Source organism: Hippichthys cyanospilos, chromosome 2 (assembly GCF_059441005.1).
Source record: "Hippichthys cyanospilos isolate Australia breed blue-spotted pipefish chromosome 2, RoL_Hcya_1.0, whole genome shotgun sequence".
Taxonomy (NCBI): Eukaryota; Metazoa; Chordata; class Actinopteri; order Syngnathiformes; family Syngnathidae; genus Hippichthys; species Hippichthys cyanospilos.
In genome coordinates this window covers 16,381,485-16,405,602 of record NC_142370.1, presented here as the reverse complement: position 1 = coordinate 16,405,602, position 24,118 = coordinate 16,381,485, and the positions used below count along the sequence as shown (strand labels likewise).

The 24,118-nt window shown below is 38.7% G+C and overlaps 1 protein-coding gene across 1 annotated transcript in view; it reads left to right on the top strand.

The window, feature by feature from the left end:
- Positions 1 to 24,118, top strand: part of LOC148427583 (contactin-4-like) — a 69,903-nt gene that overhangs the window by 6,177 nt on the left and 39,608 nt on the right. Inside the window, exons 2-5 of the mRNA XM_088407669.1 lie at positions 5,688 to 5,831; positions 11,788 to 11,920; positions 14,848 to 15,023; positions 23,399 to 23,494. Of these exons, the coding sequence (XP_088263795.1) occupies positions 5,777 to 5,831; positions 11,788 to 11,920; positions 14,848 to 15,023; positions 23,399 to 23,494 (460 nt within the window). The 5' untranslated portion in view covers positions 5,688 to 5,776. The remainder of the gene's footprint in view (positions 1 to 5,687; positions 5,832 to 11,787; positions 11,921 to 14,847; positions 15,024 to 23,398; positions 23,495 to 24,118) is intronic.

Sequence of the window (24,118 nt, the reverse complement as noted above, 5' to 3'; positions counted from 1 at the left end):
CTTGCTGAATGTTGTGAACTTCTGTTTTGATTTGCTGTCATGTGTAGAATAACTGTGGAGCACAGTGGTTTACATTAATGTAGCTCAAAGTCACACAGCTGTCATGTTCTTCGAAGAGGAAGAAGTGGATCTTACCCTCCAACATTGTTAAAGCAGTAGAGAACACTAGCCGAACGTCCAAAGGAATGCGATGAGCTATAATGTTATGGAATACGAATAACAACAAAAAATGCAAAACAATAAAAAATCCTGCCCCCAGATACCTGCTTAGTAGCACACATCATAAGGAAAAAAGAAAGAAAGAAAAAAAATCTCCAGCCAACCACAGCAACAATTAATCACCAGTAAAACCCGCCGGAAATTTGGTGAGAAGGCCATTTTCAAAATAAAGCTTTGTTTACCAAACAATAATAAGACACCATTGGGGTAGTACACTTTTATTATGAAGTTGTTTCCGGAGGGTGTTGATGCGTAATTATTTGACTAGTCTTTCTACTGCAACTGTTGCTCCCACCTCTTGATATAAACAACACAATATTTTTATAAAACCATGTTCAGGTCGCTGACAAATCACTTCAGGCATAACAAATGACTTTGTTACACTGGCATTGACTTTGAAATATGGTGCCACTTGTGTTTACTTGTGGCTCGGGCTTCATAGTTGCTTTGTCTAGCATAAATTAGCTGCTTGGTAACTGCAAATAGGTTGGTGTAATAGACATGATTTGAATCTGCACACTTTGATACTGACAGCAGAACACAGTCGCTATTCCTACTGATCACTTCTTAAAAAGCCAGGCTCACTCAAAAGTACTGTTTCAGCCAGCCATAACTTCTGAGTAGGTTAGTCTGATATCTAATGTTTTTAAAGAAGAAAGTCATGTACTGTTAAGCACAGTCTAAGTAAAAGAAAAAAAAAGTAAATAATAAAAAAAATAATAATAATAATTGATCATGTAAAATTTATAACATTTGGGTACTTATAATTAGGTGGAAAATTATTTGGTTTCTGTGTTTATAATTGATTTTTACCAACCAAAAAAGTATATTGGTGTTTTTTTTATCTGGACTCAAGTCACATTTTCTGTAGGATATCCAGACACCAAAACAATTCGATAGCCTGCAGCCTTAATCCAGAGTTGAATGAAAAGATGAAGGGAGTCAAATTTGGTCTGATACTATGTCTGGTATGATGTGTAAATCTTCAACAGTTTACACAATGCAGATATTGTCATTGTGTATCCTATCCTTTGTATGTTCGTGCTGAAACATCAATTTCTTCCCAAGGGACAATAGTTTCTGATTCTCATGCAGATCTGTGAAAGAAGCTGAGCAGATCGCGAAGGCACGGCACGGTGCTGCCTAATCCTAACTCCTAACCCTAACCCTAACCCTGGGACCGGAAAACAGTCACAATAAGTGAATTCGGCAAAATGGGATTTGCCCCCCAGTCTGTCTCTGCACAACTCTCTGACTCACAGCCACAAGGGCTCAGCCTTTAAGAGCTGTGAAGCCTTGATAATGCCGTCATTGGGTCGATCTAGAATCATTGGTAGTGGTTTACTTTTAAGCAAAAGTGCATTCATTTGAAGCAGATGTCAGAGTTATCTTTAAAAGAAGACTAAGACAAGCCCAGCTGCTAAACTGCATAATAATAACCAAATTTGACTTTTGTTTGCCGGCAAAGTGAAGGCTTGGCATTCACTCTCATGCTTGCCAAAAGCGTTCGAAGCCCCACCGTCCCGACCTGCTTTTTCATTCAGCAATTCATTGCACATTACAAGATAAAGAGCCAGCCAGGTGCCTCCAACAGCTGGGCCAAGGTGTTAGAAAAAAAAAACCACATACTGAAGTAAAAGTACTGAAAGTACTGAAGCAGCAAAAGAGAAGTGCGAAGTGTTGAGGGAACATTGTATACTGTATCTAATGCCAGTGAGCATACATGCGAAACCTTACCTGGTTGTTTTGCGATGTTGTGACATAATCTGAAAAACAAGTGAAGCTCAAGTGCTGTCATTTTTGGACATTTAGTGTCATTGCACCCCACAGCTATGAGACACAATCCGATTGGATGCCACTATCTGGACCAGTCTGTCATTGAGCTGCTGCCGTAGCGAGTTTGATTCATGTGTGTGGGGTCAGGAAATTTTACGATTACCAGCAATCTCAATGGGAATAGAAAATGAATTTTAATTAAATAACCTGAAGGCACTCAGTGCAAAACACTGATCAAGCGGGTGTCTGCAGATCAAGTGAAGTCACAGCTCAGGTGATAAAAGATGCAGCATCTTATGCCATTTTTACTAGTCTTGTCTCGTTTCTGCAGCAAGTGGGTGTCTGGTCTCATTCATGATTCAGTGCTTGTGGGTGTGCGCTAGGAGTCTGTGTCTGTGTGGCGGCCCTGTATTTCAGTGTGGATTCTTATCTTTATCTGGATGAAGAGTACATTTCTATTAACACACATTTGAGCCCTGAGAAATGGATAGCAGCTGAGTGGTCAGTTGTAGTAGAAAGGGTCAAATCAATTGGCATCACTGTCTGAACTACGATTTGCAGTATTTAAGCTCCAGCTGCTGTCGTCAGATGAGAGGAGGAAAAGAGGTAGCACTCGGATAATGCTCAAACCTCTGAGTGCTTTTGTCTTTTGAAATTGCAAGCTTTTCATCAACATGAATGAATGTATTCCAAAGTCAAATAAAAGAGTCACATCCAAGACTTTTCTCAGGGTTGCGCAGTATTAGTATGGAAATACAGTGGACCCCTGTGTTACAGTGTCCCTGGCTTACGTTTTTTTCATGTTGCGATGTGAAATACTGAGTTTTTTTGTACCCTCTTTACGGTATTTTCCAGGCTTTGAGACAAAAACAACTGTCATGACCCTAGGGGGGTTGGCTGTATTTGTGTTGTTTTGTCTCCATCAGCAGGCGTTTTTAGGTAATTGCACTTACTGGATCCATGCAACGCGTCACTACAATGCCGGTTCTGCTATTGGTCAGTGTCTCCTCGCGGAGATGCTGGTCTGCTATGGTAAAGTTTTGTTCTATCGCAAGTGGTTAAAAAAAGAACGGATTCGTAGTGCATTTTACTGCTTAATTCAAGCTTGAATGGGTTAGCCATGGGTCCCGAGATTGCAAGTGATGTTAAAGAGAGAAGTAAGAAGTTGATTTATAATAAAACGAAGCTGGAGATAATCAAGAAATACGAAGCTAGCCTAGCCTATGCGACCCTGACAAGGGAATATGAGCATAACAAGCACCACTCAAAGGTAAATACATTCTTTCAATAGTTTTCATTCCTTTAATTATTGACAATAATGCGGTAACAACCTCAGCTAGCACAAGCTGCTGTTAGCTGCAACAGGCACAGGCTGCTAACAGCCAACTTACTCCCGCCCTGTAGCTTGTCCCGTTACGATAATTATAAAGTAAGAATATGCCTGATATAAAAATGAGCATCTATGCGTCAAAACTTGGCTTGTGTAGCTGATGGATCAATCTTCCTTGAATGGTGTCGAATTAAAACAAAGGAAATCACATTTTTAAGTGACCATTTATGCGATGCACCCACCCAGCCTTCATTTTTGGGGGGAAAAAAATTACGGGAATTATTAATTAGAATAACATTAGAGTACCCTCCATCGATAAGCACTTGTTATTGTATTGCATGTATACAAGATAACTGGAAGAGGAACTATAATTGGTGCAAATTAAATATAACCAATCAATTGAATAATATGAAGTAGGAAAAAATATTTAAAAAATAATCATGATACTCATTTCTAATTTTTGTATTTTTTTTTTATCATTTATTTTTGGGGATGTAATTTTCAGTTTCCTATATTTTCCCCACGTTTTCATGAATATTTGACAGTGTTTTTTTTTTTTTTAATAATTATTTCGATGAATTAAAATAAGCTCTTACTTACTTTTTCCAGTGCAATTCATTAGGCATCAATTTTACATGGATTTCCGCTGTTGAAGGTCCTGCTTGGTTCGTTTTACCCGCAAGTAGCAGGGGTCCACTGTATTGGCAAGTTTCATTAATGACACATGCAGAACATTATATGTAAGGATCTAAATATCTCTCTGTATGAATAGGCGTTACCCCGCCTCTATTCTCAAGTCCACTGAGCTTGTCTCCTACTCTTCCACGACCAAATGAGAAGTTGCATCAAAAATGTTTGAGGGTTGTACCATTGTATGGCACTGCTTCTGTTGAATTTCAACTCATATGGAATATGTATTCAGTGAAGTCCTCGCAATTATTCCCCCTCGAAGAATAAGCACTGCAAAAATATCCGGGAGCATAAAAAAGGAGATTTGAAGTCTCTGTGTTTTATTATTTAAAGCTAACATTTACTCATGACATCGGAATTGTAATAACTGCAGGATATGTTGGAGCAAAGATGACACTCTAAAGCCAATTTCCATAATGAGATTTATGAGGTAAAAGTGTTGCCTTTTAATGGTTTTGTAGACTCGAAAGGGAGTGTATTATATTTGAATGTGTCAGGAATGCAGCAAATTTATGCACACTCAAATCAGTATGCTCGCTTCTGCCTTTCGAAGATAAGACGGAAAATGCAGTATTTCACTTGTCTTTTCCCCCCGCTTGCTGCTTGATCGACTTTACAGAATATTATTATTGCTTTTCTCGTTATTTCTGTGCACTGATTAGGTGCAATAAAAGTGTGCTCACAATCAGTTCAATGTACCAAGGAGTATGTTTAGCTAATTTTCTTATTTAATTGAATCTTTTCTCACTTTGTCACCATTTTGTCACACAAATATTTAATCTGCTGCTTTATCAGAAATGATCCCACCGGAGGTGTCAACATAGGTGTGCTTGACAAAAAAAAAAAAAAAAAAGAAGAAAAACGAAAGTGTTATCAGCCACAGCAGGAATGTATCTCATTATCATAGCAACTTTTTTTAAACTCTAAAGCGAGTGACATCATGGATTAGTCCCAAGGAACCGCCGACAGTTTTGTGCTGTCAACGATTTGCAGCGCAGATATAATCGCTGCAGTTTGGCCGAATTTGCGGAGACATTGCGGTGCATCATTATATGTCTGACAAGCAGTCTTCCATTTGTTTTGTCTCAGCAAGTTTCCACTTGAAATCCCTTTCACTTTTATTTTGTAGACATGATCCCTGCTAAGCAACGTTAATCACACTCGAGGCTCCCTTCTGTCCTCGTAGTTTTGGCTCGGACACATCTGTTTTTGTTGTTTCGGTTTTTATGCCAACCTGCTTTAATTGTCTTAATCTACTATCTAATATCGTTTGTCTTGAAAATGCTTTGTAAGCGGAAAAGGTGAAGTTCTTTTTGAGCACCTCCTCTGGTCTTTAAAAATGTACGTAAGATGGACTCGTGAAAAAGTACTGCACTCTACCAATCAGTCATCAAGAACCTTTTTTTTTTTTTTAATTTGAGTTTGAATATTTATTTTCGTATACATTTATCTTCACAATGTACTGCAGAATATTTTGAAAATAGAGGTGCCAAGGTGTATGTGGTTGATTTCATTTCCTTTTTTTATACAAGGCAATTAGAGTATCCTAAAAAAAAATAACCATTCAAAGTAATGATTAATTGATGAGAAATCTTCCTCATAGGCAATTGAAGAAATGTAGTCTAATATCAGTATTTTTATTTTGACTTCTATTACCTCTTCTTTTTAACAGGGGACAAGTGAAAGTGCTGGAAAGGGCAACACAATAATTTCCTCCCTTTAGAACTGGATTGGAGATCCCGTCGACCCAAAACAACTAAAATGGAGTTGCTGAGGAAACTGGCACTGCTGCTGTCATTGCTGGACTGCCTAGAAGGTAAAACCTCCTGAAAGACCGATTTTTGTATCGTTAGAATATTGACTGTGACTTTTTATTTTTGTAGAATGGTGACAGCGCTTGAAACTGTTGAATAGATGAGACATGAAAGTAAAAGAAAAGAGTTTTATAGCTTCCGGCGCCTTTCTAGTCAGTTTCAGGATGATGTGACTGTCTTTTCACCCTACTTTAGTTTGGGGACATTGTTGGGAAAACTAGCCAGATTTCCATCTGCGTAAAAAAAAAAAAAAAAAAAATCTGCCCTGTCTTGCAAGTGACAGAGCACTTCAATCATTACCCTAATTGAGATTGCATGGCTCGTAGTACAGAAACCCTTCCCCTGATCTTGATTTTAATGAAGAGACCTAATTTGCATCTCTTCTAAAATGTTCAGGGTCAAAAGTGAGTCCTCCCCATGTAGGAGTTTGAGGATCAGAGCAAGATAAATGAAGGCTTTGCAGCGTGATCTTGGTATTTTAAAGAATGTCTCATCTTTCATGTTGTCTACCCGTCCTTGCCTTATCAACAGTGCTGTAAAATAATTAGCGTTTGTGTCTTACTTGATCACGTTGTTTCTTTGTGCTGAGTGTTCACACCTTCATTTGCCATCTTTAAATCCATTACACATTAGATGTAATGTCTCAAGCAGTAATAAATCAAGAAAAGTTAAAAATCTGCACGGTAAATTTCCATGTCGGCATGAATGATCCTCAGGCATTTAGCTAAATGCAAAAATCTGAACACAGCCGAGCGTTAAGAGATTTGAAACCAGATCATCAGCCTCAATGAGAGCATTCATTACAGTGTTGCAAATTAAATGCAGAGTATAGTTATTTCCTTGAAAAATGAAAATTGCTCCTTTTGAAAGCATATTTATAATCACGTTGGACTGTTGTTTGCAAACATTCACGCAGTATGATGAATACCATCGCAACAAATCTGAGGCTAATCCCTTAGCACTCAGTGTAAAGTAGGGTCATTTCCCAATCGCGAGATTGTGGGTTTGATCCCCGACAGTGGTGAAAATATCGATGTGTCCTTGGCCTTGATTGCTCCTCGTGTGCATCATGAGTAGCTAAATGAGGAGTCAGTGAAACATGCTTTGTGTACCTAGATCGAAAAGTGCTATCCAAGTAAAAGACCGTTGACCACGTGGAGCTGCATTTTACTTTGTAATCCGGGTTACACGGGTTATAGAGAAAATATGCAAAGCAAAAACTTCCCTTTCCCATCTCTATGATTGATGTGGTTTCTGTTGCTACAGTATATCAGAGAATTTTGGGCAGTTGGCCATGGCAGAAGCCTCCTGACCCTCAAAGCCTTGCTTTTCTAAGAAAGGCATGAATAGAATTGTACAATGCATGAGCACAATACTGGATCGAGAAAGCTGTGACATAATGCCAGGTATCTGGTTATCCACCAGGTAGATGAGCGAGCAAATGAGCCAGGAGGATAACGTTCTCATAGAAGGTTCACAGGGAGATAGCTGGATAGCCCCAGGACTTGCTAGATGTGTGTTTATATATGTCAGGGAGGAGGGAGGTGTCACTGGAGTAGGTCGGAAGATGCTTTTTGACCCGTACATTGAAGGATAACGTGCACAGCTTTGCCCTTTCTTAACCAGTCATGAAGTGAAAAATGTTACAATATTATCACAAAACTGACAAACAAAATTTCATTGTATTTCTTACTTTGAGACTCGTACTGATATGTCAACTATTAGTCGTTGTAAAGTATTCACAAAAAAGAGGTGAAGCCTTTACTTGATCTAGGGATGTGCAATTGACAAAATAACCTGAAAATAGTAGTTCACTTTAAATGTCTTTTTCCGTGCCAGAGTTATATTTAGCCAAAATTGGCATGAATTTATATTGGTCTTTCAACCATGTTGTTCTAATAGCTGCATCTAGTGAACACTCATGGAATCAGCATGTCTGTCTGTCTGTCTGTCTGCATTCAGTGCTACTGTATTTCATGTCTAAATGCCATGATTTATCACAAGAGTTGTTTCTGGCAAAGCTACTGAAAAACTGCAATCATGATACATAATCACGAATACATTGACCACTGAAGTAGTAGCAAAACATGGTGAAGATTCCCAGAATTCGGTGAATAAGGTATTTATCTTTGATGTTTTTGTACTGCAACAGGAACAGTATTACCCCGTGTATGCTCATTGACGTATGGATTCTTTGCTTGCATATATCTCTCTTAGTCAACATGATGCATACATGTGACAAATGTGTAATGCAGAATAGAGTCCAAAATACTACAATTAAAAAAAAAAATAGTAAACTAAAACATTTTTAAAATCCATTTGATTGATGTTTCTATTAAAGTTGCCCTTAGTACAGTTTGAATCTGACAGCTAATAACCCCCTCACCATTGTTGAGGGAATAAAAACATGGTATATTGCTTTAATTCGATGACAAATGGTCCTTGCTGAAGCAGCATGTTTCCCTGCTTATGTATACTGTCAGTGGAAATAATAACAACCAGGAAAAGTCTTTAGTTTTCTTGTCTCACTTACAGAATTACGTCTAATCAATGATATCTTTCCCCAAAGAAGACACGCTTCATAAAAGGGGTATTGCATTTCATATGTTCTGATACTAGTTTTAATTTTTGCAAACAGTCCAGCAAGCTTGGATTTTGCCTAAAAATATTGAACCTATTTTTCTTTTTATACACAACATAGTGAATGGGGGCAACACGCCAAAGCTGAAGTTTTCACTCTTGGGCATCGTCTTTTTCCGTGTGCATTATTTACATTTTCCCTGATTTATCAGTAGCTAATGTTATCGGCTTAACAATTTTGGGAAGAAAAGTTGTGTCAAATATTTTGGATGCGCTTGAACCTACAGTTTAAACGACAGAGTCCTTGAAATAATATTTGTCCCTCAATGAGGGATCCCAAAGGTGTCTGTTATCGGCCCAGACAGAGGGGAAAGATGCTTCTAAAAGTGAGATTGGCTTTTTTATTTGATGCATAAAACCTTGAGCTGAAACGAATGGATTTGGGACCTCTCAAATGGCCGATAACTCCCCCACAGCTGACTCCCCGTGTGTCTGTTTATTCATGCTGAGGTAAGCTGGAGGTGTTCATTTGCTGTCAGCTAGTATTGAATATGGGATTACTTTTTATTTCCGACCCCAAACCAACTTGCCTCGTCTCGCTTCCTTCCTTCCACTTGCTATAGCAAGCTGAGTTTTTCGTTGTTTGAGAAGCCTCGTGAAATGAGCTGGCAGCAGGTGATAGATAAGAGTAGAGGTGACCTATTTTCCTTAAAGACTCTTTCATAATGACCTCCATTTTGGTCCTGCTGTTGTGTATGGGGAACCTTCTGTCAGGATTTTGGATCAGTGCACTAGCCAGATCGTGATTTTTCATCATTTTGCTTTCTCAGCCCAGAGGTGCTCATGGCTGGTCTAGCTATAAGATTCTGGCCTAACCTCCTCTTATATCTTCAAATAGGTGACAATCTGTCAACCGTAGTTACTTGTCAGATGTATTCACACAACGCATCGAGCTGCCACAATGTAATTCTCTGACAAGAAAATCTCTTTGGCCTGTTGATTTCATACTGATTCAATGCATGTAGCAGGCAGAAATTTCCTGTTAGAATACAAGTAACAAGACTGCAGATTTTCTGAATCTCCTTATTGCATCTAGTAACCCAAGTTCTTCTTATTATTTTGACCTTTATTCAATATTATGCCAAAGGTTGCAGTTTTGGGTGGAGGGGCACGGCCTCTCACAAAGAATCTAGTCCCATTGTTCAAAAAGAAAAAAGGAAATACGGATTGCTGTGTTATTTTACCCTAAAATCTTCTCTCTCTCAGTACTTTGACAGACTCGCATCATCTAACGCAGACCACAGTGAGCAGTCTTTCAGGGAGTATAACTTTCTGTGAGGCTTTTCCTTGCGGAGGTGAACAAACAGCGCACAAGGCCCTTTGTCAAACATCTCCACCTCAGAGTTATATTTGTGGATAAACCTTGTACTCTAACTGCTCCAGAGACTTAAGTGAAACCTGCTTTCCACAAAAATAAGTTGTCTTTGTTACAAAGCTTTCATTTTTAAAGAAATATAAAATGCAAATGCATTCAAAAAGTCTAATGAATTCCCTTCACAATTATCCCAAGAATCTATTGTTTGTGATGCAATTATCATGAGCTTTGCTGACTGTTGTATTCACTGTTGCACCTGTATAATTAAGGAGGAAGGGAACTTTGGATGAAAGTGGCATTGCTCTTGTTTTTTTATTTCTTTTCTGGATTTAATCATCATTTCTTCAACAATAATGTACTTGTTGTCATGACTTAGACAGCATCAAATTTGCTGTGACCTCGACAAGTGAGGTAAGTAAGAATATAAAATATGTCACGAGCTAACATTTGCAGCAAAAAAAAAAAAAAATCTACTATATTTCTAACTTCTTAATTATATATTCTAAAGCCCCCCTTAGGAGAGAGAAAACATTTCGCACCCCCCCCAATTGTCTGTGCCAACTATAAATAAGATTATCATCTATAAAATTGTATAAGCACACCTTTCAACAACATTTATCTTCATTTTTTTTATTTATTTTTTTTTACAGAATTTGTACAAGTTACAGGTTAGTCCAAAACAAGAAAAAAAACAAAAACAAAAAACAAGGGCATCAAAGTGCCTGAAAAAAGAAGCCACTTATTTTTGCAATGACACTTTACATGGCAAAAACAAAACCTTTTCCTTGGGGTCATTTGTATAGATTTATATTTGTGCCATGATCCATAGCGAGCAATCGAAAATTTATAGCGAGCGAGAATAGATTTTGAGGACTGAGAATAATATTGAGCAAGCGAGAATAGATTTTGAGCACAGAAAAAATATTGAGAGCGCAATGATAAGTTTTAGCGAGCAAAGAGGGATTTTGAGCACAGAAAAACGTTTTCCTCGCTCAAAATCTCTTATTGCTCGCTCACGATAGTCCTCACTCCCTCGCTCAACGTCTAGCTCTCCGCTCACTCGAGTTTTGTCCCCTCTGCGTGCTCAGTTTGACACACACACTACGAATGTGTCACAAAGCCGGCCAATCAGCGCTAGTAAAAGTCCATTGATTGACTGCTTGGTCTCTAATTAGAATGCTTGTTGTTTTCACCCAGAAAAAACAAACGAGAATGTGTCAACGTGGACTTGGGCAAGAGAAGGTGGACTTCTTGGAAAATAATATATGGGCATTATTTTATTTATTATTATTTATTTTTACTTTTATGACTGTTACACATGATAGAACTACTGTTAGTTTTTATACTTTAATGATATGGGTCCCGCCCAAGTCGATGTGACGCAATCTCGTTTGCTCTTCCAGGGCGAACGCAACAAGCAATCTAATCGGAGACCAAGCAATCAATCAATTGACTTTTAGTAGCACTGATTGACTAGTTTTGTGGCACATTCGTAACGTGTGTGGGCTATCGTGAGCGAGCAATCAGAGATTTTGAGCGAGCAAAAAGTGTGCGCAAAGTCTCTCAAACTCTTGTCATTCAATATTTTTTTTTCTGTGCTCAAAATCTATTCTCGCTCGTTCATTATTCTTTTCGGTGCTCAAAATGTATTCTTGCCCACTCCAAATCTTCAATTGCTCGCTCGCGATTGTGGCGCTAATATAATTCTATACATTCCCTAGCATCGCTCCGCTGAGAATGACTGCATTAGTCTAATAAGTGGAAAAAATGATCCAATGTAAACTTTTCCTGGATTTAAAAAATTCTTTTTTTTTTTTTTAACGGCATCTTCGTAAAAAATATTTTGGACTTATTTTCCTAATGAACACTGAAAGAAATTGATATCTGCGAGACATCTTTTCTTCCACATCATCAGTTTCCATTTACTTCTGCCTGCTGTTTCTGCTTCCTTGCCCAACTATTTTTTTCAGGCTCACTGATATATTTTTGCCGTGTCTGCATAGGTAACAGACTTTTGCTTCGGCCTGTGTTCACCAAACAACCTGGCAGTGTGGTGTTTCCCCTTCATCCTGGAGAGAATCAGAGAGAGGTGGTGTTTAGTTGCGAGGCCCAGGGCCATCCCCCGCCCTCCTACAGGTAAAGCCTACAGGCATCGCTTAGTGTTTTGGGTGATGGCAACCACTCTGAAAGTTTTTCTGCGGAAATCCAATGACTTGTTTTTTTAAAAATGCACACTTTTCTGCCTAAACAAGGGAACTCTGCATTAAACCTTGACTGTTTGAAGATAAATGTTATTGTCAATCCTTTCAGGTACAAGACATTGCTTGTTTTCTCTGTTATTAAATTTTAGTTGGTGGTGTTGCGTTTCAGTTTTTTTTTTTTAGGCCAGTGCCTCTATGACTAGAAATGATGACAAATGAAAAGAAACCAAAATGTGTTTTAATTTGTGTCAAGCCCAGAATCTATCCCTTGGGACCTTCACCACATTTGCAGTTCTGCACATTGTAGTTAAATGCAAATCCCCAAGCTTTTAATATGTGATAGGTTGAAACGACCCTTAACAGCAGCTTATTCAGCCAGTTTTGCAGCTTCCGCATCTTGCTTGTTATGTTTAATCGAAACAATTGTAGAACATCTCATTATGTTTGTTTATCAAACGGAGTACAGATTACACATTTTATTTACAATTTCTTTGTGTCAAGCTGTTTAACTCCTCTTTGATGAACACAGAGTCTGATTGTCACTGCCCAAAGAGCACATCCGGCGCTACAGTCACATTAATTTTAGCTTTAATTACCGCAAGTACCAGGTGGCAGTTGATATACTCCATTTAGATTGCTCGCAAGCTGATAAGCTGTAATGCTTCCTTTTCACGGTTGTGACTTTAATGGACAGTCTGGTGGTCATTAAGGGTTAAATGAACAAAACATACAGCTAGCTTGACTTTGGTTGCTTTTTGCTTATTAAAGGTCACTATTGTGAGTGTTGTAAAAGGCTTTTGGGTTTTGTAGGGTTCTGGTCGCTCTGTGGATCGCCAGCAGCAAAAACAAATGGAGGTAGATCTATTTTAGGGGCACGGAGTGCAAATTAATTTGTCTAAACCTGCCCAAAGAGGACTGCCGTGGCTATAAAATGTCTAAACGATCTTTTCAAAAAATGACAAGGTCTTTTAATATAAGAAATGGGTCCAAGTAAAATAATTTCGTAGCTGTTTTCTACCTCTAATGAGCCGGCCGGCAGGATTACAGCTCAAAAGACGGAAGGAAGGACAGACTAACAAAACATTAAATTGTTATATCACTAGTTTTTTCCTGACTTTTTGTCGCCACGTCTTACAGCTTACATCTCATTATTTAAAGGTATCAGTCATTAAAAGGGTACAAATTATTTATAAACCATAAAATATACGACGGAACACACAAAGAAAGAAAATGGTTAGTAATTACCATGAGTCATGGTTGTGACTTTTGGGGCTTTTTCTTCTGCTGGAACTGGTGCAAAGTGGAAGGAATAATGATGTGCACAGATATCAGTCAATAGAAGACCAAGCAAACAAGCAAAGCAAGAAATGTCTACTAGAACACTGAGGTTAATTAGAGTTAAACATGTAATTCAGAGGGTGGCAAGTGTGTGCTCACTTCCATTTAGCATACAGTGGAATCTTTGTGGAATTAATTCTATATTAATCCTTTCCTATAAGACTAGTGCAATAACATTATTTCGGTTGATTTTTACTTTACTTACTCTTCTCAAGAATTCATTTAATTAAACAGAATGCATTTAATTAAATAGTGAAAACAAAATAGTGGCCAAACAATATTTGTCTCATTTTGTATTACACTGAGACCCCGCATTTGAACAGGAGAATCTTTTTTGTCCACTATATTTAGAGCAGCACCATCACCTGATGATTTGTATAATGTGGAGGTGCTCCAACTGCAGAACCAAATCACTAAATCTTATCACATAATCTGTCATTGCATTAGCACTTGTCTGCATCATACATCTCCTAGTGCCGCCACTTGCTCTTTTTTTCAAAAACCGTTGCAATCGGAAAATCAAGGGAGAGTCAGGAACAGAAGCCTCTGTCTTTGAGAGTTTATCAAGACTGCAGTAATTGTGACCGTATTTTGAGACATATCTTAACTGCTCTTCATTGTTTTTCATGGTTTCATCTTTGTAATTCAGAATAATTTATTTGACAGTGAATTTGACTAAAAAGACGAATAAATAAATACAAATAAGGGTTTGGAAAATGTGTGAGATATATGACATTTGACAATGAGAAGAAGCCCAAGCTCATGATAAAATCATTTATGGTCACATGGTGCATTCGGTTAAATCAATCATTAAAATTTTCTTAGACCTTGAAAACAGTCCTTTCCATTAACGTTCCCACATTAAGCATCAGTCAAACTCACATAAGCAGACATTTGCTCCCAGCTTTTTGGGACATGTGCACATGTGCGCATTTTGAATGAATAAGGCAGAACAATATTTAGTTCTCCGTTTTATTGGTCATTTCGGTTAAATGCACTTTAGTGTGCCATGGAGATTTTTTCAATGTCATGTATTGATGGTTGATTTGTTTGTTTCTTCCAGTTTTCGATTTCTAAACATATTTTTTATAAGTAGCATTTCAAGATTTCTCTTACCATTTTTTTTTTTTTTTTTTACCCATTTTGATAGAAGGTTAAAATTAGTTTAACCCTTGTGCAGTATTTTAACCATTTTAAAGTCATTTTTTCATATCATTTAGCGAAAGGATGGCACACTTCTGGTAGTCTGATAACTAAGTGGTTGTGCCATGTTGAACTTTAACATGTTTTCACCGTCTGGTTGAAATTTTAGCTCCCTAGTTTCTACTTTAACTTTGATGTGAAATGTCTTTGATTTAAAGAGCAAATGATTGGACAAAATACCTCACAAGGGTTAACAGAAGTTGAAGCTAAAATCTTGCGAATTGGGAAGTTAGTCAGGTATTAGGACACTCACAGTTACAGTGTTTTGTCATCCTTTAAAAACATTTGATTTTTGCATTTGCTTTTCACTTATTTTCACAGGTGGAGGCTAAATGACTCTTTCATCATGCCGACACCAGGGTCTCGATATTCCCTCATGGGAGGAAACCTGCACATTACCCATCTGAGTAAGGCAGACGATGCTGGCATATTTCAGTGCCTGGCATCAAACTCATTTGGCACCATCGTCAGCAGAGAGGCTAGTCTTCACATTGCCTGTAAGTTCTTATGGGAAAGTTGCTCTTGAGAGAATGAGAATTAAAATCAGAGAAGGAATATCATGAGAAGGAAATCACCTTAATACACTGAAAGTAGAAACTTTTTTGAACATTTATCACCTATGCCTTTGGCGAGAGCTCAGAAGAGGGACTGGAATTCCATTTTCCTGCTGATGTATTTGCTGGACGGCAACGATTAGCATGTCCACCTCACATGCTCTGCACTTCTTGTGTGGAGTTTGCATCTTCTCCTCGTGCCCGCGTTGGTTTTAAAACATGATTTTATTAGGTTTTTTGGCCTTTCTAAATTACCGTATTTTATGGACTATAAGCCACAACTTTTTCATCATGATTTGAGTCCTGCGGCTTATAGTCCAGTGCGGCTTATCTGCTGGTTTTTTCCCACCGGTCAAACAAATTTGTGTTCAAGGAGTCAGTTTATGGCACGACTATGAAATAGAACTGAAAAGATGGGAATCAATGGCTGTCCTCAAAAAGAGTTTTAAAATATTTTATTAAACATAAATGTCTAAATTGAATAAGATCTCGTATCAAAGTTTGTGACGTGTAATATACGGTATACAGTATATATATGATTGTATTTATATATGTATGATTGTAAATATTATTTTTTTGCAGTGTGAGCAATGTTCACTAAAATAATCTATCAATTAAACAACGGGAGGCAGAATGCTATCGAAGTATTGATTTCGAGTTTGAACTGCTATTTAACTCTGCAGTATTCTGTTGGTAATATCCATCCATCCATTTTCTATAAATATAATGTTCGGACCTAATATGCAGGCATGATCAGTCTGTTAAAGAGGATGTTGCAGTTGGTAGACAATAAAAGAAAAAATAGAGAGAGAAAATGTAAGTTTCATATTGCCACCATATACTTGCGGCTTATAGTCCAGTGCGGCTTATCCGTGGCAAAAGATGTTTTTTTGCGCAATTTTTCCTGCTGCGGCTTATGTACTGGTGCGGAAAATACGGTATTCTTAGGCGTGATTGTGAGCGCGACTACAATACTGCAATTGGCATCCAGCACATCCGTGACCCTCGTGAGGAAACGTGGTTAAGGTGATGGATGGATGGACGATGGTTAAATGGATGGATTTGCTACAATTTGAGGCTTTAAGGAGCTAAGATGAGGTATGTGTCGTTTATCAAACTATTGAATCCAGAAAGTGATTTCAAGTAAACCTCAATCATAGGAGCAGGTATCTTGTTGTCCTACATTAAATATTCTTTAGACCAGATGACAAACAATTCTAAAAGTTCTCATTTTGCTGCATGTTGATTTTGGTTTTAATTTCACATATTTAAAGTTTTAGGCTCCTCAATTGAACTTTTCCTGAGTAAAAGTTTCATCGGAACAGATTTAACATTTTGCTGAAAAGATAATAACCCAACGGGATTCTCTCAGAAAAGTCGGATATGGTGTTGCCGCAATAGCATCAGTCTACATTGAGTTGATAACGAGAAAACATAAATCAGCTTTTCATGTTTTTATAATTCACGTTGGCTCTCAAGTGCTTCACTTGAGTGTTTGACTCTTTGTGGTGTTTCTAAACTCGAGATCCATTTGATGAAACCTGTGTGACTGTGACGGGGCCTTGGCAGAGCCCACATAGATGCTGCTTTACAGTCCTCATTCATCACATTTTAGAAGGTTCTGAGGCATCTCTGATGGCAAGGTGAGTTTGAGGCCTGCGCCCTTGATGGGCGTCTATTTCAGATAACGGCCCTAATATCGATCAATAGATGGAACAGCTAGATGGATTGTTGATGGCTTTCTGTCTGCCATGTACAGTAGAAGATGCACAGATGATCTCTGGGGGCATGGGGAACCACAAGTACTGTACCCATCCATGTATGTTAGTGTGTCCTTGTCCACAGTGTATTGTACAGAGTGCTGGTCTGACATTTTATCAGGTTGTCTGTCACATCATCCTTTCTGTCACTTTTCAGACCCGGCCTGTACGGCATTCAGTTTTGATGGCTCCCATCCATCTCCTTGGCCAGACCTGGGAATCACTGTTTCTGTCAACAGATGGGGACAAGTTTCAGTACTGATATGTCATACATCATATTTATTGGTCCTGGTTTAACTTAATTAAGTGTGTTGTGTGATTGAGCATGTCTCCGGCCAAGGAAATAACTCACAGCGCAGCAGCCTTTTATGAGAGTCAGTCCTGGGTCATTTGTAACATACTGTGAGTTCGAGTAGGGCAATATGCTTTTTCAAACACCTTGAGGCTGACATCTCCCTCGGCTACATGTTGTGTTAGACAAAGACGAAGCTGCCCGCCAATGAAGCAAGGGCTTGGGTCTTACACTATTATATCATCGAGGATGGTTTCTTCAGAACACGAGAGGGAAATTAGTTGGAAAAATAATGCGACATCTTCTTTAACAATGTCTTTGTTTTACGTGACTCCCTGCTGACATTTTCAATGACTTAGATCGGTTCAGCCAATTATACCTCTGCCGATCCCCTCCCAAGGATGTGCACTTCATATGCACAAGTTAAGAACACTTGTAATCCTCTACCGGATGGATGATAACAGTTTCTCTTACCATCTGTTACTGCCTTAAACCCGGGAAAATACAGAGATTCTTACCTCAATGACAACAGTGACTTAATTTTTCAAACGGAGGCTCTAGTTCACTCTTACTGCATTGAATGAGCTTGGCGGTTGTTTTGCCAAATTTAATTTCTTAATCTGCCTCTGTTATTTCGTTGCTCTTTGGAAAGTTTTTGCAAAATGACATCAACGACTGCAGTGTCGGCAATACAGGCTTGCTGCATTGGGTCACTGTCCTGACAAAGAGAAATTCATAGCCGAGTTAGGGCGCTGCGTATAAATCCACAAGGGTATAACACTGTGGTTAATGAAGGGTGAAATGGCTATATACACAAAAGCAAAGCAAGATTTGACTCTCTTGAATCTACCCGCCTGTGATTTCTTCTATCGGATTCAGTCATGTAATTTCTCCTATTTTGCATTCCAAGTACATTACCGGTGCTGTTTTTGTCACGTCTTCTTTTTAAACATCAATTAAATTAGCTGTAAACTCATTAGTCAATTGTCAGAGAAATCTCAGAAAAGAAGACTAGGACAAGCCTAGCTGCTTAAACAGCAAAAAGAGTAACTCAGACCAGCCAAGATTGACTTTTCTATGCCGGCATAGGGAAAAGTCAATCTTGGCTGGTCTGAGTTACTCTTTTTGCTGTTTAAGCAGCTAGGCTTGTCCTAGTCTTCTTTTCTGAGATTTCTCTGACATCAATACTTCCCCTTTAAAATCAGGCAGTTTTTGCACTATGATTTCTACGATAGAGCCAGTGGAGGCTGGCTGTATAGCCTAGAGTCACAGAAGAAAGCAGTCATGTCAATGTAGCTGTCGTGTTCTTATTTTGAAAGAAAAAGTAGGTAAGGAACAAACAGTTGACAAATTATACATTATTAATGGTTGGCTGGATTGATTGACTGCAGTTTACCAAGCGACTGTGACACATTTCAAACATACAGTATATATGATGTGTGATTTTTCACCGTTTGAATGAGATATTTTGTATTTGCCTAAGTGTAATATATGTTTCTTTAAATAGTGTAACCACTTGTTTAAAATAACTTTTGTTCATCTTAGTTGATACTGATAAAAGCTATATAATTTATTGCTAGCTTCAAAGAGTAGCGGTAGCAAGCTATTTTTGTGGAAAAAGGCATGTTCCTTGCAAATCAAAACTTAAAAACAATACATAAAAAAGAAACTTGTCTTGCTTCATGCAGACTGATGATACTTTGCACATTTACATATTGAGGCAGAGTAATTTTTGATAGATCAAATCATATCGTTTCGGATTGAAAATCAACTCTGAATTGAATCGTTAGACAGTCCAACATTCACCATCAAAAATTCACCATAATCAGCATCAGCCCTTTTATTAACGTTTGGCCAAAAAAATCTATTATTATGCATCTCCAATCATGCACCGCTAACCAATCGAATTGCGCCAATAGCAGCATCAGATTGGTTAGCCGTGCAAGTGGCAGAGCGAGTCAGTAGTGAAAGCCATAGATGGTTTACCTACTGTGGTCCCACACGCATAGAGCAGAGATGCAGCGTGCTCCTAAATTAGAAATTTAGAGTAAGAGACTGAAAAGTATTCTCTTTGGCTCCCGGTGTTCCGAGGTGAGGTCAACATTGCCACACTCTACACTTTGTTGATGGCGCACTGCTTCCCCCCTCCTGAGATGCGGATGATAGACCAGATATTCCTTAATCAATTAGTCGTTTTCTATGGTCTCACCAAACTCCTCCCACGCCTAAGGTTTTGCCTTGGAGAACGCCGAAGCCTCACTCCCTTTGACCATTTGGTACCTGTCTCCTGCCTCCACAGTCCCGCATGCCAAAAAGGCACTCCTTTAGCTTGACGGCCTCCCTTACCGCTGGTATCCACTAGTGGTTTCGGTGATTGCCCCCGCGGCAGGCATCAACCACCTTACGGCCACAACTGATCGGCTACCTCGAATCACTCAGACTCAATGTCCGCCGCCTCCTCCGGGACGTGGGAGTTGAAACTCCTACTGACAGGGCACTGTGCTAGCTGTTCCCCGCTGATCGTCAACATCGACCAACATCCTCCCCCACCGTCGGAGCCAAAACACCACAAGGTGGTGATCAGCTGACAGCTCTCTCTGCCCCTCTCTTCAACCAAGTGTCCAAAACATATTGCCGCAAATCCGATGACACAACCGCAAAGTTGATCATCGAACTGTGGCGTAAGGTGCCCTGGTGCCACGTGCACATATGAACACCCTGATGTTTGAACACGGTATTCGATATGGACAGACCGTGACGAGTACAGGTCCAAAAAAAAACAAAAAACACAGCTCCAATTCAGATCGATGGTTTCTACTAATATTCTGCCTTGGCCGCCCACCCATAGAGGGGACCACTCTGTCTAACCCATGTGACTTTGTGTGGCCTTATGGTCTTAACTGGTTCCAACTAGATGTTGTGTGCCAGGGTGCAAATAGATAGGGAGATGCAGAACAAGGAAGGTCACAGCAACACAACGTCTTTGCTCAAGTCACCTATCATGCGCCAAAGAGGCCTAATCTAACAATGTCTGGTCTGAACTTTTCTGCCACGTGCACCAGCTCAGGCTCCTTCCCTGCCAAATTAGTGACACACATTACCTTTCCATGCTATGCCTGACTGGGCGCAATGGGTGCAGGCCTGGCCACCAGGCGCATGCCAATGAGTCCTACACTCAGGCCTGGTTCCGGAGGAGGGCCCCAATGACACTCGTCCGGGCAAGAGAAAACCCCTTCCAAATTTCTCAGTCATCATTAAAGATCTGTGAGCTGGACTTAGTTTTGCTTGACTTGTACATGTGTACGTTCAAGACAAATATGCAAGAGAAATGGCACGCGTGGATTTCAGCAGGTGTGGGGAGAAACACAGCAAGGAACAACCGATCCACTCTATGATCTTGCCACGGTTGTCACTTGGGTAAAGAAGGCTGCGTTAAAGTATTTCTGGAGGCCTCCTTTTCAAACAAATTGGCCAGGTCCAAAGATGACTAGGCATGGAAGAGTAAAGTTGTGAGCAAATGACAGGCAAGATCTATAAACCTCAACAGTATGTTATTCAATACACAATGAAGAAATGCGTCTAAATGTACCGCCATTTTAATAACACACACTATGTGTTTTAATTGGACAGCCATGATATGTGTAACCACTAAAGTCAGTGGTAGATATATACAAGCGTTTTTATACTATTTACACACTTATGCACGAGGTCGACTTGTACGACTTGTACACAGAGAAATACGATAACTGAGTTCAGGATTAACTATCCAATTGTTGGATCAGAGTTGTAAAAAAGTCTGAAATGAGTTTACCCCCTTGCAGAATAGCTTCAATTTTTCTTTTGTGTAATCTCATTCATTACAATGGGTCACATTGGATCAGCTAGCTCAAAACAGCTAATTCACATCCAATTTCATGGATCTGAAGGCACTCAAAATAGCCAAAGGAATGCTATGGAGAAGCACATGGCGGTGCAGAGCTGTGATATGCTTGATAAGATGATCCAGGGGTGCAGAACAGCTTGCCTTGTCAGGCATTGTTGAATTTGAGTGTGTCTACCTCATTTGCACCCCAGCATCTGTGACACCAATATTAATTAGTAGAGATGCACTCTCAGATTGTGGGAGGTATGATATGTTTCTTATATTTTCGCCTGCTATTTGAAAACAATAAAACTACAATAAAAATACATCTGATCCTATGTTATAATGGAGAGGTTGTTAAACACAGGTAATCGGTGGTGTTCAGTGAAGTGATGTAAGATCAAAAAGGTATTTAATTAAATCTCTCAACAAAATTGAATATTTGGTCTCTACTTTAGCAGCTTGTGTAACCATCTATTGTAATTTAATAGGTATTAAAAAGATCATAGTGTATTACACAAAATTGACTTTAATCGCTCATGTACAAAAAGACATTTCGGACTCCATTGATGGGCAGAGCCTACGTCCAACTGTGCACATGCTACTCTTTAGACATGGTAGAATTGGGTATAATGGGGCATATGCAGCATTGTGCCCCATTGTGAGAGGGAATGAGCTGTGACACGGCCAATCCTTGCATTAGCCCTTTTTTGAATTCATATGATTGGCGTTTGAAGCCCACGGCAACTTTGAGGATGCCAAAGTGGAAAGAGACTCGCTGGACCGTGCGTGACATAGGCATATATTCATTCAGCTAAACTGAAAAATCTACCTTTCCCCTCCTTGCCACCGCGAGCGTGCACACCACCTTATATTTGTGCTAGGTTGTTAAGGGGGGTCCTAATAAATTATTTTCAAGATGACAATGAATTCCTTCAATGTATTGAATATATATATATATATATATATATATATATATATATATATAAAATATTTTTTTAAATTAGGTCATCAATGTTAGATGTTCGGTTTTCGAATTGAAAATGCATGTTACATACTCTGCATACGGTGCACTTCATTTTCAGTGATTACAATTTAGGAGATTATCTTTAACTAACGTGGTATTATATTAAGTGGTATGATAGTAAATATGCTCCATATCTTAAATTGGATATTATATTTGTTTGTTTGTTTGTTGTGGTATTATACCAAGTGTGCATGCATATTAGCAGAGGTGGGTCTTCTGACAGTCTCTCACTGACGGATGCCTATTTTGCTGACAAATGACGAGAAACTTCTAACAATGATGGACTCATTTCTCTCCCTCTATTTAATAACCGCACTACTTGCCATCGTATCTTCCATCTGTATTTTGTCTTCTGTGAATTTTATTTTGCTCTCATGTTGAATCACTGATTTGTTTGTCAGTTTATTTCTCTGCATAACTTGTCTCACTTCTTGGTGTTTTTATGCCTCAGTCTGCCAGTTTCTTTCTTTCTATCAGTATTTTTATTTTACTTTGTGTTGCTAGTTGCTTGCATTGACTTCTTGTCTCTACTTGGTTTTCACTTTCTAAAGCTATTCTTCCATTACAGCAAAAAAAAAACAAAAAACGGGACAAAATAAAGAGCACGTTTTAACTTGAACTTTAGCCCAGATGGAAGGAACTACATGTTATGTGATTTGAGTGGGTGTGTGCATAATATTTGGATAGAATGTCATCATGGATTTGTTGCCCTTGGATGTGTATAACAATATGCCTGTACAAAATAGGAAACCAATTTATAAATGTATTACAAAAACAAAATTTTTTCTTTTCCTCTCAGTTGTTGTTTTTTTCTTTTTTTAATTTCAATTCAGCGAATATTATTCAATTTTTGGGCAGGTGCATCATGGTTGTTTACACTACCTGCACTATCACTGAGATTCAAGACAGAAGAGGCAAATTGTTCAAAGATTGCTGCCTCAGTGTTCTTTGTCTCAGCAAGTTGTCTACACGTAATTGGTCTTTCAGTCCTAGTCATTTAATTGCTACAGGTTTTCTTGCAGTCAGCGGATGAAACACAGAAAGTGATAACAATGTACAATTGCAATTAAATTCACTCATGTGTGACTTATACAAGAGGAATTGCTTTCTGGCTTGATCAGAAATATTTAAGCACTTGAGAAGGCCGCGCCTGTTTCTATGCAAACATTTGCGTCTCATTAAAGGATTAAAATGTTATGCATTGAATCATTGCCTTAAACGATAGTCTAAAAACAAGATATAAATTCATGGAGAAACCACAGATAGGTGGCTTTTTTCCCTCTAATCTATAAACAACGTTGCCTTGCTTGTGTTTTGCAGCTCATGTGGGAAATGGAAAGATTATTCATTTTTATTGGTTTTCCTTTGCATAAACAGACTTGGACAATTTCAAGACTCAAAGAAGAAATCCCGTGAGGGTTCGTGAAGGTCAAGGAGTGGTCTTACTGTGTGGCACACCCCTCTACTCTGGAGGTAAGATGGCTTTTTGGTCTACTATTGAACACTACGCAAAATGTTTTTTTTAAGTCTCCCAATTTAGTAATAGAATTTTCAAACATTTCCTTGATTTAGTAAGTCAAATATAAATCATGATTATTATTTTCTTGCTTGTGGGATAGCTTGAGTACTCTTTCCTGTATTCCTTTATTTGTTATATACTGTATTATTATTTTCTTTGGGCCCAGAATTGAGTTGACATTAACTGGCTTTGCTGCTGATTGTTTGCAAATCCCTCAGGAGTCACAATTTACAAACAGGCTTGCACTTCATTTGTATTTTCCTGAAATATAACAATGTAGTTGTAAGAGACACACTTGAGTGTCAATCTGGAGCTTTTGTATATTGGCCTTCAGGGAATGCTAATCAGGAATCACTAGTTTGGATTGTTTGAAATAATTTGCATTCTGTCTTATTTTTTTGTTTGCTAATTCATTGTTATCTGGATTTGATGACCATTCATTTCAGAAAATGTTCCTTGTTCGTGTCAATTTTATATACAGCAATCTGAAACTCAACATGTTTGCACCTAAAGGTCCAGTTGTTCCATTTTTCAATACTTACTGACGTGTGCATTTGACTGCGAAGGGGTAGTCAAGC